This window comes from Protopterus annectens, chromosome 3.part0, assembly GCF_019279795.1.
Source record: "Protopterus annectens isolate FY-2018-M chromosome 3.part0, PAN1.0, whole genome shotgun sequence".
NCBI lineage: Eukaryota > Metazoa > Chordata > Ceratodontiformes > Protopteridae > Protopterus > Protopterus annectens.
Window position 1 is genome coordinate 194880120 of NC_056731.1, and position 23614 is coordinate 194903733.

General features: G+C 40.7%; 1 protein-coding gene across 10 annotated transcripts in view; it reads left to right on the forward strand.

Annotated features, from left to right (window-relative positions):
• The window catches only part of DIP2C (disco interacting protein 2 homolog C), a 2757794-nt gene that overhangs the window by 1247125 nt on the left and 1487055 nt on the right, over positions 1-23614 (forward strand). For 6 of the 10 annotated variants that reach the window (XM_044064688.1, XM_044064689.1, XM_044064690.1 and 3 more), the window contains one exon: positions 17412-17495. The exons of the other annotated variants lie outside the window; for them this stretch is intronic. In XM_044064688.1, the coding sequence (XP_043920623.1) occupies positions 17412-17495 (84 nt within the window). The remainder of the gene's footprint in view (positions 1-17411; positions 17496-23614) is intronic. 10 annotated transcript variants of the gene reach the window in all.

Consider the following 23614-nt stretch of genomic DNA (forward strand, 5'->3'; position numbering starts at 1 on the left):
GTTTGAGGAAGAGATAGCTATTGAACACGAAGACATGGCTGAAACACTGATGCACAGCTCTGTGGAAGTAAACTGTGGAATGCACTGTGAGAATAACCATTAGTCTAGGGACTTTATAATACTTTTGGACTTGTAGATGTGGTCATAGAAGAAGTAGTAGTCAATTTATATAACGTATAGTGTGGAAACAGTCCTAGAAAGTTTTTGTGAAGGTCAACTTGCCTTTGGAAATTCACTAGGGAAAATAATCCTTTTGTCCAATACCATATTTGGATTCATGCTACTGACAACAGAAATTGTCCACTATCTCATTAACAGATCATTTTGGCATTAATTGCATTTTTCCATAAATCTATTAATACTCATCCAGCAACCTTTGCCTGAAAGACCAGTAGTCAATCTTATTTCCCCATGGCGAGTGAGAAGGCTGGTTTTAGGCCTGTAGGACCCTGACATTTCAGGAAATACCTTGGTGCAAGCTAGTGAAGCCCCCTAAGTTGGTGAAATTTAAAAAAAAAATCTACCATGGTATCCAGCTTCTCATTTTAGATCTGTTGTTGCTGGATCTTTCAGCAGGAGGTTCAAAAGTAATCAGGTCTGTAAAATGTCTTTTGCTAAATAGTCATATTACCTCCAAGCTACAGACACTTATCTGTAAGGAACATATCGTTTTTTTATGAAGATGGGATGTGGATTGGTTCATTGGTCCTTACTAGGTTATTGATCCATGAGGATCTTAAAAAGTTCTTGCCTTACGTTGTAATGGCAGCTGTCCTTCCTTATCACTACTGCACTATTCTGTAGGCTATCCTTGGCAGGATATCCCAAGTATAATGTCTGGCCAGCAAAACCTATAAAACTTCCCAGTGTCGTATGTCAGATGTATGCCCTACTCACTAGGTGTAAGGTACATATGTGACATATGGCACCCTACTCCTTAGAACAACTTTGCTGCCAGTCTGAATGCTATTTCTGAATTTGGTCTGTATGCCATTCACTGAGCTGGTTCATTTACCGAGCATAACTGATACAGAAAAGTGCCCCATTGGGGTTCCTTTCTTTCTTTTTTCCTCCTTGTAGTTTATCTTCATGTCATCTAAGAAAAGGAAATGAGTGTGGGAGGCAGACTCCCCATAAAGACAAACACAAAAAGTGCCTTTTTTGTTTGGGTGCTATATGCAACTGCACTCTGTGTGCTGTCTGTCAGGCATTAGTTCCTAAGACACTCCATAGCCATTTTGTCTTCCTGTTCTATTTATCTGGAAAACCAACATCTGAAGTTATTGACCCAGGGTTCCATGGCCGAATCTGCCCACCCTGAAATTCAGCTGCCTGTTAAGAGAAAATAAACTAAAAGAGCACATACTGAAGCTGCTGCTGTCCATCCTTAAGCAGACAACTCCATCAGGTCAGATGAAGACCCCAAGGGCTCACCGGTGTTGATGCCAGCTCCCTTTGCCACAATCCAGTTGGAGACTGACATAGCGCTGCCTGCTTGCAAGTCCACTGAGACTGTACATATGTCTGGTACAGATGTAGAGGGGGAACCATGGCTAATTACATCTGAAGGGCCTATTGGGATTTTAGTTGGAGTAGAGGTGCCTTGTATCATCAATGCATCCAGTCAAGGCTATAAACCTCCTAGATTTGTCAAGGCAGGTGTTCCTTTAAAAACAAAAACCGAAAACATAACATGTGATTACTATAGCTAAAGATCCTCACAAAGAATAGCAGGACTTTACCCGAAGGCTGCTTAATGCCCTTATGGCTCTAAAACCCCCACAGGGATTGTCTGTCGCTGCTGCCACTGCCCCTTCCCTGGTCAACAGCCCTGTCTAAGAACAAGGGATTTTGATTATTCTGATGAAGAGTTGGACTCTGGTGAATAATCCTTAGCATATTCCTCTCAAGTACAATCCCCTTTGGCCTTGGGGTCTAGTGAAGAGGATTCTTTGTCCCGTGAATCTCCTTTTGAAGAATTGTTCTTTGGGGGGCGTACTGGTCCATATAATGGAACACTTTTTAAGTGGGATTGTTCCCAAGTCTCAGAGGTTCAAAAGCACTATTACGAACTTTTGTAGATGGACTCCCCCACACCTTCTACAGTCTCTCCAGTGTTTGCAGCTCTTCTGGACACATGTACAGCAGCTTCTTGGGCTCTTGATTCTCAGCCTCTGTCCCCTAAGAAACCTGACAGATTTTATAAGGTATCTGAGGATCATAATACTTGTATAAAGATCCATCATATGATCCTGCAGTGGTTTCTATGTGCACAGATAAGCCATCCAAACTGCTTTCCTCTTCCAAGCATCTGCTTTCTGACAAAGACAACAATGCTATGTAGAGATACCTCTGCTGCTTTGGCTTTTAGGGCCATCAATTATCAGACTCAGATGACTACATATATCCTGGTTCTTCTGTCCTAGCTGGGGAAGGGGGTGGGGGTTGAATGACTTGGCTTATTTGGGCAGTAAGACTTCTGTGCTCTCTCTCTTTACTGTGTTCCGACTCTCAGGTAGACCGCCATTCCATTAAATGTAGTTATGATGCAGCTGATGTCTCCTCTAGGGCAGCTCATCTGGTTCTGTCATGAGAAGATGCTCCTGATTGCTCCTCAGGCTTTACCTGAGGACATTAAGTCCAAACGTTTAGATTATCCCTTAAATAACCAGAATCTTTGTGGCACTACTGCTTCAGAACTGTTTAAAACCCTGCAGGATATTAGGGCAAGGTTATGCAAGATTTCAAACAAATTTTTGTTTCTCCTGAAATTAAGCTCCCAAGGAATTATCCTTCAAAATCTTCTGTAGGCAGCCTAGACAATCTGCTAGACATAAGAGGGTTTCTAATTGGATTTTCGGTGATAAACCCACTCAGAATTCTAGAGGCCAAAAATGTTCTTTTCCTGATGTCTGCCTTTATCTGACATCCAGCCTCTCCACCCCTTCAGCCAGATTCCTGTGTGCATCACGCTAAGCCTTTCCTTCCCTGTTTGGCAATAGATAACCACAGATACCCAAGTTCTCTCCATCATTCAACACAGTTCTTTCATGGCTTGGAAGTTCCTTCCCTCGTGTTCTGTTCCTCCTCACCCACCTCCTTGCCAGCTTCCTAATTTTCTTCTGGTCCTGTGGTATCTGGTGGAACAGGGAACCATGCAACCTGTTCCCTTGTCTCAACAGGGGACCGGTTTTTATTCCAAAATATTTTTGGTTCCTAGAAAGAAGGGGTTGTGGAGACCCATTCTAGACCTGTTATGTCTCAACACCTTTCTCAAGGTTCCTTCCTTCAGGATGTTGTCTCTTTCCCTCTTTTGCTTCCCCAGGCTTTTCTGCTCTCCCTAGATTTGAGAAAAGCTTACTTCCATATGCCTATAAATCCTCTCTTTAAGAAATGTGTACGTTTCTTTGTTTCTTCTTCTTATCATCAGTTCTGTGCTTTGCTGTTTGGTCTTTCTACAGTTCCAAAGGTATTTACTAAATATCTAGCTCCTGTAGTAGCTTTCTACAGACTTCAGGGAATCCAAATATTCCCTTATCTGGATGACCTTCTAATTCTAGCTCCCTCTCAGCAACTCCTGCTTCAGAATCCACACTTAACTGTGCTTCTCCTGCACAGTGTGGGAATCACTCTCAGTTTCAAAAAGTAAGTGTTGGCTCCCTGTCAGGACCAAGTGTTTTTGGCTTGCAGGATTTAGACCATCCCGGTGTTGGCTTCTCTTTTGTCTCCCAAAGTCCTTGCTTTGACTGCTTATTTCCAGTCTGTTCTTCCTCTTTCAGTTCTTTTCCTGCAAGGGAATTTCTCTGAGCCTTCGGGTTCATGGCATCCACCAATTCCGAGCCTCCTTCTGCTAAATTCCACATGAAAAAAATTCAGTTGTAGCTCAAGACTTTTTGACTCTAGCAATGCTACCCTCTAGAGTTTTCAGTCCGTCTTTTACCCTGACTCCAACTCTGCTGGTGGCTTCAGCAGATTTTCCTAATTCCACATCTGCCTTTTCAGGTTTCTCTTAATACTCAAGAATTATGCACAGATGCTTCCGATCAAGGTTGGAGAGTTTCTTCAAACAATCTGATAGTTCAGGATCTCTGGTCCCATCAACAGATATCGGACCACATCAGTATCAAAGAGATGAGGGCTCTAATCCTAGCTCTTTATGCATTTCACTGTCTTATGGTTCCAGGTCTCCTAAAGGTTTTTACAGACAATACCACAGTCATGTGGTAAATCAGCAAGCAGTGGGGCACAAAGACTTATCTTCTTTGTAGGCTGGCTTCTTGGGCTTGAGATTTTGCAGTCTACCATCACTTGGTCCTCTGGTTGGTTTACATTTATTCAGAGGAGGTAAAGGAGACATCCTCGCAAATGTTCATATAAGACCCGACCCAATGCTAAATTGTCATTTAAGACATAAGCAAACATGCATTTATGTAAAATAAAAAAAAAAATGTTAACTTGTTCCCAGTTACATACATTATACATCACATAAGTTCTTTTGTTTAACAACCATTAGTCCAACACTACATCAATTGCTTAATTCCTAACTCCTCCCCCAGAGCATTATCATACATGTATTCCCACAATTTCCATTTATTTGTGTGTAGTTTGCTCCTACTCTCTTCTTAAGATCCCACTTCCTTTTTTTAAATCTCTGTTAGAGTCAATATTCAATACTTCAGATATAGTTGGTTTAGAGTTTGATTTCCATTTTCTAGATATTGCTTTTTCGGTAGCCACCAGAATTAAACTTAACACGGCCTTACTATGTCTAGGCAGTTCAGATCCAATGTCCTCGCTCAAAATAATTATTTCCTTAGTTGCACTTGTTTGCTCACCCAATATTTCTGACAGAGTACTCAGTTGAGAATTTTTAAAGTCTGCCATCTTATGACACTCCCAAAACATATGTTCCCATTTTCTTCCCCATCACACCTCTAACATTTGCCCTCCACCTGAGGAAAAATTCTTTGGAGTGTGCTTAGGGTATAAAATTACCTATGAAAACACAAATCTTCTAGAGTTTGTGGCAAACTTTGAAGCCATACACATTTCCTCACATTATCCCATTATAAATTGCTTTTTCGGTCTTTCTTACCAATCTTTTCTAACCTCCTCTAATTGATTCTTGTAGTTATTGTGCAATATTTTATATGCCCTACTAATTACCCCTTTTAACAGCAGCTACAGTTCTAAATTCAACTAAAAACTCCAACAGAGCAGGCCTTTCAGTCAGGATTCCCCTGTCCCTTTTTGTTTGCCTATATTCTGATATCAATCCCTGGTAGGGAAGGTAGTCCATAGCCTGCAGTCCAAATATCTTGTTGACCTCTTCCCATTCTATTAGATTTCCCTCTCTAGTTATTTGCTCCCAATACCTTAGTTCCTTTGCCGTTTTTCCTGTAAATTCCAGACCCCTTTTGCTTATTATTCTCTGTGCCCCTAATTGCAGTTATCCCTATCTGCAAAAATCTCCTTTATCCATTCTAGTGCTGGTGTATTTCTTAGAATGCTTTCTGCTAATTTATGAATATATTATTTTGTATGGCTGCTGCTGTTTTCCTTAAGGATATGCATCCAAAATCCCACTGTCCCCTTATTTCTTGAGTTTTCCTCATGTTTCATCATCATCCCTTTCCACTTTGAATTATAACTTTCTGCTTGTGTTATGTATATGAACCTTAATTGCGTTGCTTTAAAATATCCCTTCAAATCATGTAATCCTAATCTACTGTGTTTGGTTGAAAGGATCAGTTTATCTCACTTGACCTTTGCTCTTTTCCCACCCAGATAAATTCCTAAAGCTCTTTATTAATTATTGTCCACAGTTTTTCCTTTGGTAGATAAAAATATGTCTGACATGTAAATAAAACTAAAAGGAACTAGAAGGGCTTTTCTCTGTTTGTATCTTTCTATCCAAATCTATAAACAAGAGTTTCCAGTTTTTCAGTTTGTGTTATTTTTTGTGTTATTTTTTGTTTAGTCTCTTCCCACGTATCGTTAGATGCCATAACAGAAGCCTTTGTAATCCATACTCCTAAATACTTCATTTTATTTTTTGGGTATTGCTGAACCAGTTTATGTAGGTACATAATTTACAGTTATATCCTTTGTTTTATCTTGATTACTTGTATATACTAAATAAGACTTAAAACTGTCTCAAAATGTTCCACAACAGTGATATACCCTTCTGTTTTTATTGAGTACAAAATATTGTCTGCAAATAAAACCAGCTTTTCTTGATTGTCATACTAGCTATATCCTTGAATTTCTGAGTTCCTTACTTTCTTTGCCAGTGGCCTAAATGTAAAGCAAATAACAAAAGGGAAGGAGGATACCCCCCTGCCTGGTTCCTCTGTTCAGCCACAGCTTAGTACTGAGGAACCCAAGCACTTTAATTCTTGCCTCTGATGCCTTGTATTACCTGCTGTTATATCTGTATGTAAATGCTCCAGTTGCCCTAGTCATAAATTCCTAGCTTACTCTGTCGAATGCTTTTTCCTGCATCAAGACCCACCAAAGCAGTGGTGTTTTCTTACATTCTGCTTCCCCTGAATCAGCATCTTTCTGTTAATGTCAAATGTTTGCCTCCCCTCCACAAAACCACACTGAGCCGTATCTGTCAGTTTTAGCAACACTTGCCATTCTTTTAGCTATTATAGACGTAAACACTTTATAATCATAATTTAAAATTTAAATGGGTCTATATAAAGTTGGGACTGATAGGTCTTTTCCGACAGTCTTTAGGTATTACAGCCACCATTGCTTTCTTAAAGGATGTTGGTGCTTCCCTTCCTTTTAAAATACTGTTAAACAAAACCTTTCAGATCTTTATCACCTTCTTCCCTCCAAGCTTCCAAACTCCTACTGGAATGCCATACATTACTGGAAACGTTCCAGCAGATTGATCGTACTTCACTGTTTTTATCTCATTTCCCCCTATTTTTACTATTGAGCCTTATCTGCCTCTAGCATTGGCGTACTTAAGTCTTCCGTAAATATTTCCATTTGTGCTCTTTCTTAATTGCCACATTTCTTTGCTTTATACATATATTCAGAGGACATTTTGATCACTTGCATATAAAGATTTATGGAAGTCATAGAGACAACCATGACATCTATGGGACTTACGGGTTTTAGTTGACCTAATGCTGTTCAATACCTCTTGCTAACTGAAGTCGTTGCACAAGAGTTTTTTTTCTAGTCTGAGGAACAAGAAGAAAATCACTGCTTGACGTAAATGAATAAAAAAACAAATATCACTTGAAGTGCTGCAAAGTGTAATTCTTTGCCAGTGATCTGGATTTAATGTATTGTACGACATTCACCTTTAAATATTTTACATAATTATCAGTTACATTATTACAGCCTTATGCAGTTAAGCAATTTGACTTAATTAGTTCATGTTGTTTGCACAAGGTGCTGTTCTTATTTAAATAATACTTGCAATGTTTGTTTCGTGATTCAGACCGAAGGGGAAACAAGGTCTTGTGTGTCTTAATCATTCTGGTTTCAACAGACAAGATGTTGAGCATTTATACATCAAGTAGCCAGCACTACACCTAAAGTACTCATTATTTAAAAAAATACTGTAAAACACTTCAGGTGGTACTTGATTTGCTTTTTGATTTTTTTTAAATTTTAAATAGAGATCAGCATGAAGACCCTGCATCAAGAACTTTCCTTTAGTTGTATTGCATAATGCTGGTTTGGCCTGTTTTCTGTAAAATTACTTATTATCTCTACTACTTTTTGAGTTTGTGTCTTCCTTTGGGTTTCCATGCTGCTGTAAAGTAGCTCCTGAAGAGGATTCTTCATCTGAAGCTGCAACCTACCATTGGATTTGAAATTTATGATTAAAAAGCAAACTCGCTTCTCTCTCTCACTTTGTGAACATGTTAGCTCAACAAAACTAAGACATCTCTTTCTTGGAAAACCGTTCACGGAAGGATTTCCAAACTTAAAGACCTTGTTGTATAAAGAATATATAAAGAACCTTACATGTTTTTTTCTGCAAGAGTGGTATGTCTCAAATAAAAAAAAAAAAAAACAATCCTTCTGTTGTACCTGAGGTAGTCTCTGAAGCATATCTGACCAATCTGTCCAGTTGGAAGAATCTTGCAAGCTACAGGCATGCATAAACAACTCACTCACTGCACTGAAATGTCTAAACCATTGAAACAGTCTTATTGGCTATGTTTGTCTTCTGTGAATGGAAAAACAAGGTTATCCAGTCACTAAGTGGTTACTTTTCAAGTGGCTGGCTTGAATCATTTTTCTTTGACAGATCCAAGTTTTTTTAGGTAGTGGCAGAATTTTAGCATAGGACAATGATGGCGTTCTTTATTGTTTTACAGTAGGTTGTGTGATTGGTACGGACTAGTGAAAGGAATTTTATATGTTCTGATGAAGTCTGTGTGAATTGCATGAGATGAAAGAGCTTAACATTAAGTGAAAAAATATATCCAGTGACTTTGGTGAACACTGTAACTAGGGCGATTTCTTACTCCATGATTACAGTGTTTACTGCTTTACTCTTCTTCAGATGTGTATCTCAGAACTATTGGTGGCCACCTCTTGGACAGCAATCCACACATCTCTAAACTTTAATTATTAGATGTCCAGTGTAGAGGCAGAGCAGGATTTGCTTTGGCTGTTTTGCGAGGCATGTCCTTACACACCCAACCCATTTTGCGAGGTTAAGGCTACACTTGTTATTACTACCGTAATCATATTTTGATTTCTTTAGCAAGTATCCCTGTGATGAGCATAGTACAGAGTGAGTATACTCTCTGTAACAGCAGATGACTGAATTATAGGATCACTATCTATGGGCAGTTTCCCTGCCTCCATCTTTTTGGTCCTGCAGTAACGTGGGTGACTTTGTAAATAGGTGTGCACCATTCAGACTTTTGGAGGCTACTAGTGTAGTTTGTTTCATTCATCATCAACTTCAAACTTTATTAAGGTGCTTTTCCACCAAGTAACAAAGCAAAATTAAAGCAATTAAGTATAATAAGTTTGAAAATAATATCTGAAATAATACATGCAAATATTTGCAAATGTATCACATAGAACTCACAAAAGGCACTATCACATTTGATGCGAAAAATGTATGAAATATAATAAGATAAATTCAGAATGGGTCAACTTAACTCACATTGTGTTTTTATGTATGTCCCTCAGCAGCATTGCAGTTGTAGTGGTTTATTAAAATTACATCAGTTATTTTAACTGGTTGCTGCATTTACTTAGGCTGCTTTAGGCTTTCAGGGCTTTGGTTTTCCGGGCTCTTTAAGTCTTTCCTAAGAACATTTGTTGGTATGCTGGTACCCCCCCCCCCCCCAAAAAAAAAAAAAAGAGAAAGGGAGAGTAAAGAATATGGTGCAGCATGTTTCATAACTGGGTGATCTCTTATTCACAATTTGAGGCTGTTGCTGCATTCTTCTATAGACAGCTGACTGCTGAAAAATGTAAGGCTGGGGGGGGGTGTCCATTTCCAGCTAGTATCCATTTTATTGTGAATTCCTTTAATACTGATCATGACATTGAGGATCTGCTGTTATGATGACTACTCTACTGCCTCTAGTTATGCAAATGTATCTCTATATTCATATTTCATTGTATATGTATATGTGTGTGCATGTGTATGTGTGGTATATATTTGGTCACACTCACATTCCTGTGGATTCAGAATGGCTTACAGCAATGTGGATGCCTTCTCTTGGAAGTTTTCTGTATCATGTTAAGCCTTTCTGATTCTCTCTGTTTTTCACAATGGTTTCCCTTCGCAAGGGCCTTACCACAAAGGGCAGTCTCACAGGCAAAGTCACATGGTGATGCAGCTGTCCAGGGGAGCTTCTCACACTTGATCTTAGCCAAAAGGCTGAGAAGCAATTTTCCATGGGAGCTTCTCATGTTAATTAGCCACTTGTTCTCCCCTGGAAATGTTTGTGGGGCTGTCTTTACATGGCTAAGCGATTCAGAGAATTATTGGGCCAAGTAAAATGTAGCTCTAGGAGATAAAAGTGAATGACATCTTTTTATGGCACTTTTGTGGGGGTACTCTCAGTACAGGTAAGTCGAGCAAAGTTGTGGTGGGTGGTGGGTGGGTGTCATTGTGTCTATGTGTGTACACGTGTGTCTGTGTCTGTAGAGCCATGGATGATGCTGAATGAATGAGTGTGCATCTGTCTATTTGCTTAGGTGGTCACAGTATAGGGTTATTAGCAGAATGGAGTCTAGAAGTGTGCGTCTGTGTGTTGGATATCTAGTATGGGTGTATTGTAGGCATTTCCATGAGTGTGAGTGCTTGTTTGTGGATGAGTATGGGTTGGTGTGTGTGTGTTTGTATGTGCTTGCTCATGTTGTGGGGGGGTACCTTTGCTGCCTTGATGCATGAGCTGCCATATTACTATCAATTTCAGGTCCTGTCCCCAGTACTCAATTCAGAGATATAGTAATACGCTGCTAATTAGCTATTTTTCAGTGCAGCTGTACTGTGTCTATGAATTGGAATTTGTCTCCATCATGCTAATTGACCAATCTGCACTGGGCCATTAGCGAGGGGGATCCCTAAATCCGAGAGATTATGTAGACTAAAGTACAGTGGTGTCCAAAAAAGTGACTGCAGTCCAGGACTGGCCTTTGGTCAACTGGTGCCATAGGCAAAAGGTCTCCACAGCATGGCCCAACACCACCCTGTGCCCCCATACTGGTCTACCTACACCATCCAGATTACTGGAAAAGTGCTCATGCTAGAGCGACACTCTAGGTGGCTGCTTAGTTGGCCTGTGCCTGAGGCCGGCTATTACTGCAGATTGCATCAACATATCTTTGTGTAACCTGAGGAAAGCTGACGTGATCTGGAAATGACTGCTGGCAAGCAAGGTAAGACAGAAAGGTGGAAGAGAATGGTTTAATTGGAAAGGTCACAGTTGAACAAAAAACCTTTATATAAGACAAAGCTTTCAGGTTAAACACCCTTTCTCAATGCTATATGGCTATATAGCATTGAGAAAGGGTGTTTAACCTGAAAGCTTTGTCTTATATAAAGGTTTTTTGCTCAACTGTGGTGTTTCTTAATTGGAGAGGTACAATAGTGTATGAGGCTTTACAGTAAGGCATTAAGATTGTGTAGTGCATGCAAGATTGCAATACAGTCGAGACTAGGAAAATGCCTCCTCCCCACTGTTTTGAAAGTAGAGGGGGTAGGGGGCTTCCTACCACCACAAAACACGGGTATGGGTGTTATTTTGGCTTTGTTTTAACACTGGTTTTCACCTGGCTTTCATTGCCAGAGACAAGGTTATGTGTGTGAGCTTTGTTTTGCTGAATCACTGTAATGTTTGAATGCCCTATTGTTTTTGCTCTTGTGTGAATCAGTGATGTTCTTCGTGTTTCACCATTGCAGTCATCACACTTGGGTTATCTGCCTGCAGGTAGCCCTCAGTCGGCCCGAACACCAGAAACTTAGTATTTCTGTGTTGGTTGCTGTCACTCCAGGACTGTCGTCAGGTCGTCAGGGGTATAAAAAAAGGCAGCCGATGCCATTACATCAGTCTTTCTTGCCGAGGAGCCCGAAGCAATTCGCAAGTGCCAGTCGGCCACTACCTGAGTTTTCATTTAAGAACTGAATAATACAAAAGTCTTCTAAAGCTAAGTACCCCATTGGGGATCCTTTTTTCTTGCTCTAACCGATGTCAGAAAAAGTTAACAATTGCCTTACCTGTGGAAAGCAAATACCACACAGAGACTTTCATTCTTATTGTGTCACCTGTTTAGGCCCAGACCATGACGTACCTCGCTGTCAGTTTTGTGCCTTGTTCAACTTCCAAACCATTCGTCGTCGGGCTCTCATTGTCGCTAAATTCTTTCGTTCTCGATCTCCGTATTCTGAAATGGCTTCAGTAAGCCATCCGACTACCGACATTCTGAAAAAAATGTAAGGATAAAGACAGAGACAGACAGCACAGGTCCTAAGCTGCCGACGACGCTTCTGTTAAGCTAGTCACCAATTCGCCGGTACTCATTGAGGCACTTTCGCAGCCCCTGATGCCCACTTCAGTGGATTTGCAGGCCTCTACCGAGACCCATTTGGAGTCCGGTATGCAGTGAGATTCTTCTTCGATTATGGAACCTGTGGATGTCTCTACCTTGGATGGGTCTGGAGCCGCTGAGCAGGCACCAGCTTCTGAGGGAGTTCTTCGCACTATCGATGTTCATCTCAAACTGACAACTTCATTTCTAAATAAAACTACCGAGTTTATAAGGCCAAGAGTACGCGCTACTCCTAGAAAACCCGACGACCAAAGCACATGCACCCGCTCCCTTGCCACAACGACAAATGCTTAGAATGGCAGACAACCTTATTATGCTGATTAGGGGAAGTCAGCCTTCCCCTGCTAAGAGAAAGAGAGACCAGTCCCCTGCTGCTTCAACAGACCAGCTGTCCGATGACTTTGAGGTATCTGATTATGAAGACATGCCCTTATCTTCTTATGAGGATTCAGATGCAGAGGAATCCATTCCCTCTGCCTCTCCTCCAGAGGATTTTTCTTTTGGTGAAACCTTACATACTTTGAGAGCATTTCCACTGGGAATGTCAAGACTATCCTCAGTCCAAAAAGAGACTCAGAGAATTTGTAGATTTACCACAGCACAGGCCTTTAGCAGTACCCCCAGTCCTGGAAGTTGATGATGTCTTTATGGAATCCAGTCTTACTCCTGATACTTTACCCCCTGCCCCTAGGAAACCAGACAGTTACTACAGAGTACCTGACACTCACAAATTTCTTTTCAAGAATCCTACTGCTGACCCAAAGATCATATCCCAGGGGCCTAAAGGTATCAAGGCAACTACAGCCAAGAATCCCATCCCTTCAGACAGGGATTCCAGAGCTTTGGACAGATGGGGTAAGAAAGTATATACCTCTGCAACTCTTGCCATTAGGGCATTGAAATTTCAGTTTCACATGCTGAAGTACCAGCAACATATTATGGAACTTATTAAACAAAAAGTAGCAACCTTTACAGACTGTGCAGAAAATAAAGAATTGCAGGAGCTTATGCACTCTGTAAGCCAAGTCAGCAAGCATACTTTGCAGTGTGACTTTGACGCCCTGGAAGCATCTTACAGGGCAACAGTCACTGGTTCTGTACTGAGAAGGCATGCTTGGTTTAAGGATCAGACCTTGCCAGACCATGTCAAATCAAAGTTACTAGACGCTCCTGTGAACAAGGACAATTTGTTTGGCACCAAAGCAGAAGAGGTTCTTAAAAAGATGGAAGAAAAAGCTAAATCTATGCAGACAGTTAAAGAATACTTACAAGTGCAGCCTCCTAGATTCAGTAGGCATTGCCCCTCAAAACACTGGTCCTTTCCAGCCCCCTCCAGGCCATCTCAGACCAGACCCAGGGGAAACAGACCACCCAGACTACAGTCTCGGGGTATGCAGAGATCTAAGCAATGGAGTGCCCCCACCCCCAAAACAGGGAATGGTAAGCCACCTCCTTAAGGAAAAAAATCACAATTAATTCTCTACTCCACTCCCCGCTTCTGCCCAATTGCTTGTGCCCCTAGGAGGAAAACTTGCCTTTCATGCAAAAAACTAGATTTCTATCACAAAAGACCGATGGGTCCTCAACATTGTATCCCAGGGGTACAAATTCTATTTCCATTCTCTGCCAACCCCAAAAGGGTTCCCAGACCTTCCTCCAAGCTAGTGGGCAGGGGCACAAAACCAAGTCCTACCCTTGCTCTCAGGGCTATTCAGTCGGTACCAGTGGAACAGATGGGTCAAGGATTCTATTCCAGACTTTTCCTGGTACCCAGAAAAGATGGCTCATGGTGCCCAATCCTGGATTTTTCAGTTTTCAACACCTTCCTGGTGGTACCAAAATTCAAAATGCTTACCCTGCAGCAGCTTCTACCTATGCTAGTCAAGGATGCCTGATTAGTCACCCTAGACTTAAAAGAAGCCTATCTGCACATCCCTATAAGGGAGTCATGCAGGAAGTATCTACGTTTCAGGGCTGGATCTATGCATTATCAGTCCTCTGCACTTCTCTTTGGCTTATCCACTGCACCCAGAGTATTCACAAAATGCCTGGCTCCAGCCATTGAATACTGCAGGTGGAGAAATATCCAAATTTACCTGTACTTGGACGACTGCCTGATTCGGGCAGACAGTCAGGAATTACTGTTGCAGCACCTGACATTTGTGAAAAACCTTCTCACTTCTCTGGGGTACACCATCAACAAAAAGAAACCAAAACTGGTGCCCAGTCAAAAGATTGTATTCCTGGGAGCAAGCTTGAACACAGCATCCCAGATGGCATTCCTCACTTCAGAAAAACAAGTCTATCTGACAGCCTACTTCAAACAAATGGCCACCAGAACACAGCTATCCGCAAGGAAAATACTGCAGGCCCTAGGGTTCATGACATCATGTATACTGCTAATTCCATATGCAAGACTGCATATGAGGAAACTTCAGTGGTAGTTAAAAAGTCTTTGGTGCCAACATTCTCAGGGACCTGCAAACAGTCATTCCTATCGTACCCTGTCTACGGACAGAGTTTCTTTGGTGGGCAGAAGCATTCAACCACAACAAGAGACTGCCATTTACTCAACCCCACGCTGCCCAGACCCTAACCACAGATGCATCAGACTATGCCTGGGGAGCACACATGGACGGCCAATGCATTCAGGGCCACTGGAGCCCAAGTTAAATTCATCTGCACATCAACCAAAAAGAGATGCTAGAGGTGCAGAATGCCCTGACAGCTTTCAGATCCCTACTTTTTCCAGGACAACTACTAATAAAAATAGACAACACCACAGTTATGTGGTACATCAACAAGCAGGGAGCAACCCATTCCTACCCACACTGCAGGTTAGCCATGGCCCTGTGGAACACAGCTTTGGACATGCAAGTCCATCTGCAAGCTCAATTCCTGCCAGGCAAAGAAAATTCACTGGCAGACGACTTAAGCAGGAATCTCCTAAACCCACATGAGTGGCAGTTAGAGCCCAGCGCCTTCAACCCTCTGATTCAGAAATGGGAGACCCCAGAGGTGGACCTCTTAGCCTCCCCATACAACCACCAGCTCAGCAAATTCTGCACCAGGAACCCTCACAGCAAGGCCTGGAAAGTGGATGCCCTATCTTTTCAGTGGGCAAATTTCTCAATTTATGCATTCCCACCTCTGCCCCTTCTCACAAGAGTATTACTCAAAATAATACAGGACAGATCGAGTACAATTCTGATTGCTCTAGACTGGCCACACCAGCACTGGTACCCACTCCTACGCAGCCTGACATCGGTGCCACCATGGCACCTACACCAGAACCCCCTACCCTGCTCTCTCAGTAGGAGGGGCAAATTTTGCATCTGCAGCTGCAAACCCTAAATCTTGCAGACTGGCTTATCCCTTGAATCCTACCTCAGCAACTCTAAGCAAGCAGGTGCTGGACGTCATTTTTGAAGCCAGAAGACCCAGTACAAGAAAATTCTATGTGGATAAGTGGAATAGGTACTGCTCCTGGAGTCTATCTAAAGGAGAGGATACAACTCTGCCCTCCCTACCATTAATCCTGGATTACTTAGCAGATTTACTCCACAAATGCCTGTTCTCTTCCATTAAGATACATGCCTCAGCCATTTCAGCTCATTACAACACTGAGCCACCTCTCTTCTCGCGCCCTCTTATCAAACAGTTCTTGAGAGGAGCAAACAACTTAAAAGCCACCAAGGAGAGCACCCACCCCTGCTTGGGATATTAACTTTGTACTGAAAAACTCACACTTCCACTGCTTCATCAGCAGACTTAAAATTCCTCTCTTGGAAAATAGCATTGCTTCTGACCATCACTTCAGCTAAGAGAGTGTCTGAACTACAAGCACTTATGGCCGTGGAACCCTTCATTATTTTCCATGCTGGCAGGGTCTCCCTCAGGACAAACCCTTCCTTTATGCCTAAAGTCGTGTCCAGTGTGGCTGTCAACCAATCCATACATTTGCCAACTTCTTTCCCTAATCCTCAACATAAAGGGGAAAGGATCCTTCACTACTTGGATGTGCACAGACAGCTCAGATTTTACTTGGATAGGACTAAGCCCTTCAGAAAATCAGACCAGCTACTAGTCAGCTTTGCAACAGGGGCAGAAGGCAAGGCCATTTCAAAGCAAACAATTTCTAAATGGATAGCACATTGCATCCATTTCTGCTACAAGCACCATGGGAAACCAACCCCTCAGGGGGTCAGAACACATTGCATTAGGGCAACATCTACCTCTACAGCATTTCTCAGGGGAGTCCCTACCAGGGACATCCTGGAAGCTGCTACCTGGAGTTCAGTACACACTTTCACCAAGCACTACCATTTACCTATCTTCTCCAAATCCAGAGCAGGTTTTGCAACAGCAGTCCTGCAGGGCATTCTAGCCAGCCCTAATTCTTCTCGACTGCATCCACCCTTCTTCAGCTTTGGGAATCCACCCAAATGTGATGACTGCAACAGTGAAACACGAGGAACACAGTACAGTTGTGTACACTTAACATAAATGTAGATGTTCAAGTGTTTTCACTGTTGCAGTCCTGGTTTCCCTCCCTCCAACTCCCTGTTTTTTCTCTCTCTCTATCTAATCTCTCTATGCCTTTTACCCCCCCAGGGGTATTGGTATTTACTATTTACTGGTGGTGTTTTCCTCCACCATAGCTTAGCTCCCTATTGGGGGGCCCCTGACATTTGGGGCAAGAAAAACCGATGTAATGGCATCAGCTGCCTGTTTTTATACCCCTGACGACCTGACATCAGTCCTGGAGCAATAGCAACTGACACAAAAATACTAAGTCTCTGGTATTTGGTCCGACTGAGGGCTACCTGCAGGCAGATAATCCAAGTGTGATAACTGCAACAGTGAATACAGTCGAACATCTACATTTATGGTAAGTGTACACAACTGTACTTTGTGTGTTTGGCCTTTCATGATATAATCACAGTCTCATGCACATAAGAGGGTTTAAAAAAAAAAGAGAGAGGTTGTTTTTCGAGAAATTGCATGGATGTAGCATTCATGGACTTGAAGAGGATGTTTGAGCTCATTAGGTTGTATGTATTGTTCTGCCAGGCCCCAGAAATGTGTTTTGTAATACATAGACCAAAACCACCAAGAAAACACCAAAAATGGGAAACTAACTGTTAGTTCAATTCCTGTTTTTGGTGTTTTCTTGGTGGTTTTGTTCTATATAGTTCAATATTTTACCATCCAGTTGATTTCTGGTCAGATCTTTGGATTAATAATACATATTTGGATATTCTATAGAATTTGTTTATTTTGTAGCTCCATGATTTGAGGCTGATACTGCATTGAAACTAGAACAGAATGGTTTATCTGTCCTCTGTTCATAGATACTGTACCTCAGCTGGAATGTGAGAGCAGAGGGATGGAACTCGGAGGTGGCCTTTTTATAGTAAGAGAACGTATACCTGAAGGTAATGTACCTTTTCCTTTGTGTGCTTTTTGTGTTTCCTGGCATCCTTTCATTCATTAGTCTCAAGTGCAGTACTTATTTGTATTTCAAGAGAGACTGTATTGGGGTAGTAATTAATTGGGCCTCGCACACGCTTTCAGTTATAAAGATCTTGTAAAAAAAAAATCTCAGTGTTGTGGCATGAGGCTGAAAATGTTTAATTATTGAAACTGTCAGGCTTCACATCATCCCATACTGAGGTATGTTTTTTTGAGAGCAGTTTCTTAGAATAGGACAACTTGCCAGAATTTCCTGTTTTAAACTAATGCAATACAGGGACTTTGACAGGGGAGTGCACCTTCTGCCCCTCTATTTGTATGTGTATGAGGCTTCGTATCCATATCCTTATTTAAATTTAATAGCTAAAGCTCTGCATGATTTTCAACAAAGGGAGCAATTTAAAATGAGTTGTGCTACACATTGAAATTGCTCTTGATATAATGGACTATATAATATATATATATATATATATATATATATATATATATATATATATATATATATATATATATATATTATATGTATATAGGTTCATTAGTTGGTACTAGGCTATTGGCCCTAGGGCCTAAACTAGCCTAGCCATAACAATTCCCTGGCTATTTCTTCCCACAGTATTTACTTCCCTGGACCCCTGTCTAACAGGGCGACTGACATGATGTGTGTATGGATATATATATATATATATATATATATATATATATATATATATATATATATATATATGTGTGTGTGTGTGTAAGTTTATATGTGTATACATATGTATAAATATCTGTCTGTATAGATATATAAAATGGATTCACCCATGTTTGTTTTAAAGACCACTTCTATTGATGTTAAAGTCCCAGGTTAATGGCTGTAACCGGTATATGCAGTGAGATGGTGGTCCGTTGGGAATAAGGAAGCTTCATTTTCTTTCCACAGCTGTGCAGTCTCTGAGTTGTCATATTTAGATTTGCATGAGAATGGAGGTCCAGGAAGTTTTTTTTTTTCATTGTGTTGTATTTGAAGTCTTCACATCAAGATCATGGTTGCATATTGTTTAGCATGCTTTCTTCTTTTGTAAAGTATTATGCTGTGTCAGACTTGATATGTTTAGAGATGTGACTCGTACCTTTCAACTGTTCAGATTTTCACAAAATGTCCAGATTTTCACAAAATGTCCAGATTTTCTGCCTCGTGTTTTTGGAATATTCCTCATAAAATGTGTTTTTTGGCAAATCATTGACGTTTGATATCATGATATATATTTGTGTTTGAGTCCATATTCTTCAGAAAATGCACACTAATGCAAAACCTGTTATTCTAGCAACTTTCTAAGTTTATAGGAGTAATATTTAAAATTTGTGCCTGATTTTGGACCTTTGTCCCCCCAATTAGTTTTGTCTTTGTTCAGAGTTCTTACACTTAGAGGTTGAGAAATATGATTTGTGTCTGCTAAAAGCCGAAGTAAGTTATCCTTCTGGCAAGCTTCCAGATAAGTACTCTGTTTCAAGAGAATAAACACATTAACGTCAAGTTTCTCAAAGGTATTAATGTTTTTCACTGGATAATTTTGTCTACAGACTTCATCAGATCATAAAAACTGAACAGACCTAGGGTATTTATATAGGTATTCAAGAATGAGAGGGGAAGACCATTTGATGGACTTCCCCCTTCAGTCAAGCCTGCCTGTCAGATTGCAGTCATTATTTGAATGTGTGATTTGATTGAATTTGAAGGGGTTGGGGTCAGCACCCTGATTACTTCCAGTGTCACACATGGGTTAATTCCTTTACAGCTGTTCATAATGCTGCATTTCTCCCATCTTTTTTTCTTAACCTTCCATTCTTTTTCTTCTGTTAAACTATCAGTCTTCCTTTGCAGTTGTTAAACTTCCTCTTGTATCCACTTTCATGTTTCAACTTTCAGTCTTCCTGATGCACCTTCTACCTCACTTGCCTCTTTAATTGGTCCCAAAGTTCTGGAGTTACATCCCCCATTTCTTGTCATTTCTTTGTCATCTGTTCTTGCATCCATTGAGCAAACAAATAATCAGATATCTGATGTACTTGAAATCTCCAGTGTGGTTCCTTATTAACCTTGGCTCGAACTTTTAACATGAGTGACACATGGACATGATCCCATTGTAATGTAGGACCTTCCTGGTGTCAGTGTGTTCTACCAAAATTTCTATTCTGTCTCCATTTATAACTTTAAAATATGTGACCCTTTTCTAGTAGTTCTCTTCCTGGTGTCAACATGCACTAGTCCTGGCATCTTTAGCAGTAACCTCGTCATCTTCTCCACTCTCCTGACTTGAGTGTCCTGACCTATAATTACCTACTAACCAAATACCATATTCCAACCCCCAGCTAATATCAATGTTCCTTCCATAAAACTTGTCACCTTAAGGACTTAGGACTTTTTCCATCACTTCTTAATAAATTGATTTTGAGGGTATCAACAGGTAAACTACCATAATTACCTTCTTTTATAGGATGTTCTACGGCCTGTCCAAACTACTGTCCCTTTCCTTTACTACTGATTCTTTGATGCATGGAATGCCGTTTTCTGTTAAGATCATCACTCCCTCTCTGCCCCACTGAAACTAGAAAAAATTCTGTCCCATTTCACTGATTTAGTTAATTCATTTATATGCCACATTAAAGACTTTGCATTGTCTACCATTTAAATCCTTTTCTACCTTACTTATCTTCCACTCTTACCTTTCCTATCCTAATATGCTACTTCTTACCTATTGCTCTGCTTGCTTTTACTCAACTGTGTTCTTTGATTTTGATACAGCTCACTGGCTTGGTCCTTACTTCCAGACATTGATTATTTACCGATGGATGTCTGTTAGCTGGTTTTGACTCAGTTTCTTACCTACATTAATTCCCATCTTTCCCATTTCCTTCCAACGTGGCTGTTTGCAGTGAAAGATTGTTTTAACCCTACCTTTCCTGCTGCATCCCTGACCTCCCAATCTGGGTGCTTGTTGATCCTTAATTTGCAGTAGAGACCACTGTTCTGACTGTCAACACCCCAGCAAATCAGAATACAAGTTTACTGCAGCTGCTTTGCATGCTGCTGATCAATTTCGCTTCCACTGTCATTTCCACCTGCTTAAGTAAGATGTGGCAGCACACCCGAGATGGTTTTTGCTTTCTAGTGGGTCTGCTTAAATCATATGTTATGCAAAACTAGAAAGAGAGTTGTTCAACATATTCATTCTCCATTGAATTCCTGACCTGCACTGAAGAACTTGTGAAACTTGGACTACTCAAGTCTCAAGACAGTGGGAGCAATGGAAGACCAAGTGTTTGCTGCTGTGATGGAACTCTGATGTGTTTTGTTGTTAGAGCTGGCCATGGAGAGATTAACGATCCAGGGAATTTTGGAGCTGAGAGAGAGAGAGAGAGCCTTTGGCTGCTGCCATTACTGACTCGACCATAAGACTCGTGGGAGGTCTGAGGTTTAGGTGTACTACTACCAGAGTATGAGGAGGAGGAGACTAAGGACTGGATTTTGATATTTTAATTTCCTAAACTGCTGTAGTTCATAACAGGTAAGCAAGACACTGATCAGAGCAACTGCAAACTAATAAATATTAATTTGCCTTCCTGCATTTTCTAAGATGGTTCTATAATGCTATACTATATATAATACTGTCTTTGAAAATGTAGGATGGCAATGTAGTAGAAAGCAGTTCAGTGGATTAAGTAGATAAAAAAGTCACAATCAAAGTACTGCATTAAACCGTGGCATTTACGTAAGAGGTGATTAACACATTAAAAATTGGAAAAGTCATTTTTTTTAAATTTTATAAAACTTTCAGAGTTCCAGCACCCTTACAGTTCCATTGCAGGGAAGGGGTTATGGTCTGGATAGTGACAGAATCAGACAGAAAGACAGCAGTATGACAGATCATGTTTGCCTTTAACAGACATTAGTTAACTTATTGGGAAAGAAATGATGGTAAAAAGGTAGAAGCAATATTCCATAGGTGGCAGATTTGTCCCTTTATTAGACAGTGATAGGCAAAACATAACATAATATATAAGAAATGGGATCTTGATGCTAATGCATACATTTTATATACTGCACATTGCTTTAATTGCTGATTTGGAAAGTACTGTTTTTATCAAATGACTAATATAGAAAATATAATAAAGTAGCAGTTTACCATAATTTAAGAAGTTAATAGAGACTTTTTGTGGACAGGGAGGATAATACATGGTTTAGACTGGCTAAAATACCTTTGGCTCCTCCCTGACATCTTTGTTGTACTACATTGTATTGTATTGTATTGTACTGAAACAGATGGTTGAGCTGAATCAAAACTTGATTCAAAAATGATTTTAGAAACTGTACTCTTCATAGAATGCCAGTACCCGCGGTGGTGGTGCTACGGTAGCTTTGTTGCCTTACAATAAGACGCTGTCCGGTTCGATTCTCAGCTAGAGAGTCTTCTGCGTGGAGACATGCATGAATGGGCATACCTTCGTTAAAGGTTGTGTGTCAGGGCTGGTAACTCGGCACGTAAAAGTCAACTACCAATCATAAGCGGACCGGAGTTCCGCTGTGGCAACCCCTAACCAGGAAAAGCCGAAAGACACAACAACTCTTCATAGAATGCCAGGTTGTGTTAACCTTCATCACCTTTATTATTTAAGCAGTGTGTAGAACTAGTTATTAGCAATAGGCTAGGCAATTCAGGACAATATGATTGAATGTGGGTGTGTGCATTAATGTGCTAATTTGAATATGCATATATTATGATAATTAGTGTTGCTGATTCTCTCAACTGGATGTTGAGAGATATGCATGCATCTTGTATGCAGAGTCTGTGTGTGTGCTAACCTCCTCGATTTTCTAATATTATCTACCACGGACATTTCTGTAATTACATTTATGATTTCCAAGTCCCACCCCCACGAGTCACTGGGAACTCTGCTTTTGGATCTCCCTCTGAGTTCTCTCTTTGGAGCACATTAATTCAATTTTCACAAATTTTCTTGTTGACTCTGTATCCCTACTCCCACCAGCTAAAATAGGTCACTGCTCACTCACCACATGCAGCTGAACATTAATGGCTAGGTTCCTCTCCAAGCCTCACTATGATACTCATCCCTCTATCCATAAGTACTCATACTTATTATCTTATTATAGTGCCACTTTCGCGGTTACTCTGGGTTGTCATCTGGTGTATGTATTTTATTGTCCTGCATGTTTCAGTTCTCTGCTGACATGTGAATTTGCCTTTTCTGACTCCCCTTGTATAAGTTGTCACAGGTATAGGCTGCCATCTGCTTCTTGCTGTGTGGTATGTCCCCACTCCCCTCTTCAGTACTAGTCAAACTGTCATTTGCTTTTCCCAGCCCCTCTGTAACAGAGCACTGTTTTCAAACTTAGCTAACGTACCTAGGAGTAGATGCTTCAGGTTACTAAGCTATTTTCAGATTGTGAAATCTTGATCATAGTTTACTTTTATTTTAATTGCAGGTAAATTAAAAAATAAAAAAAAAAAAAACTCGTGATATTAGTTACCTGGGAATGAAGTATTCTGTGCCAAATAGTGTACATTTCAGTCATCTGCTCTGCAATGTTTACCAAATGTCTGACAGAGGCAGATTTTTATAATTTTGTTCATTTGAGCTAAAAAGCGTCCATCTTGATATAATAATGATCCCATTGTCTTTACCCTTTTTAATCTTTGTTTTTCCTTTCTTCCTTCTCCTCTCTTTGTCATTCATCCTACCAATCTGACTTGCATGTTACTTTACCTATTGGTAGAGGGTTTTTTTTCACTTTACTTTTGTAAACTAAATTCAGACAAAATCTCCTATTTACTTTCTAGGCACATGGAATAATTTCTCCCCAATCAGCACTGTAGTTGGAAGTCCTCAAGCCAGCAGGTTCTTTTATACTTCTGTGTAGGTTTAGTTCCTTAGAGTGGGTTTTGGTGGAATTTCTAATGTTTTGGCGGTGCGAGAACTTAAACAAGACCAGGTCTTTAACAACCCTATAGGCCAAGCAGAGGTCTTCATGTAGGAACCTAGATGAGTTTATTGGTTTGGAAGCATTGGAGTGTTTATTGAT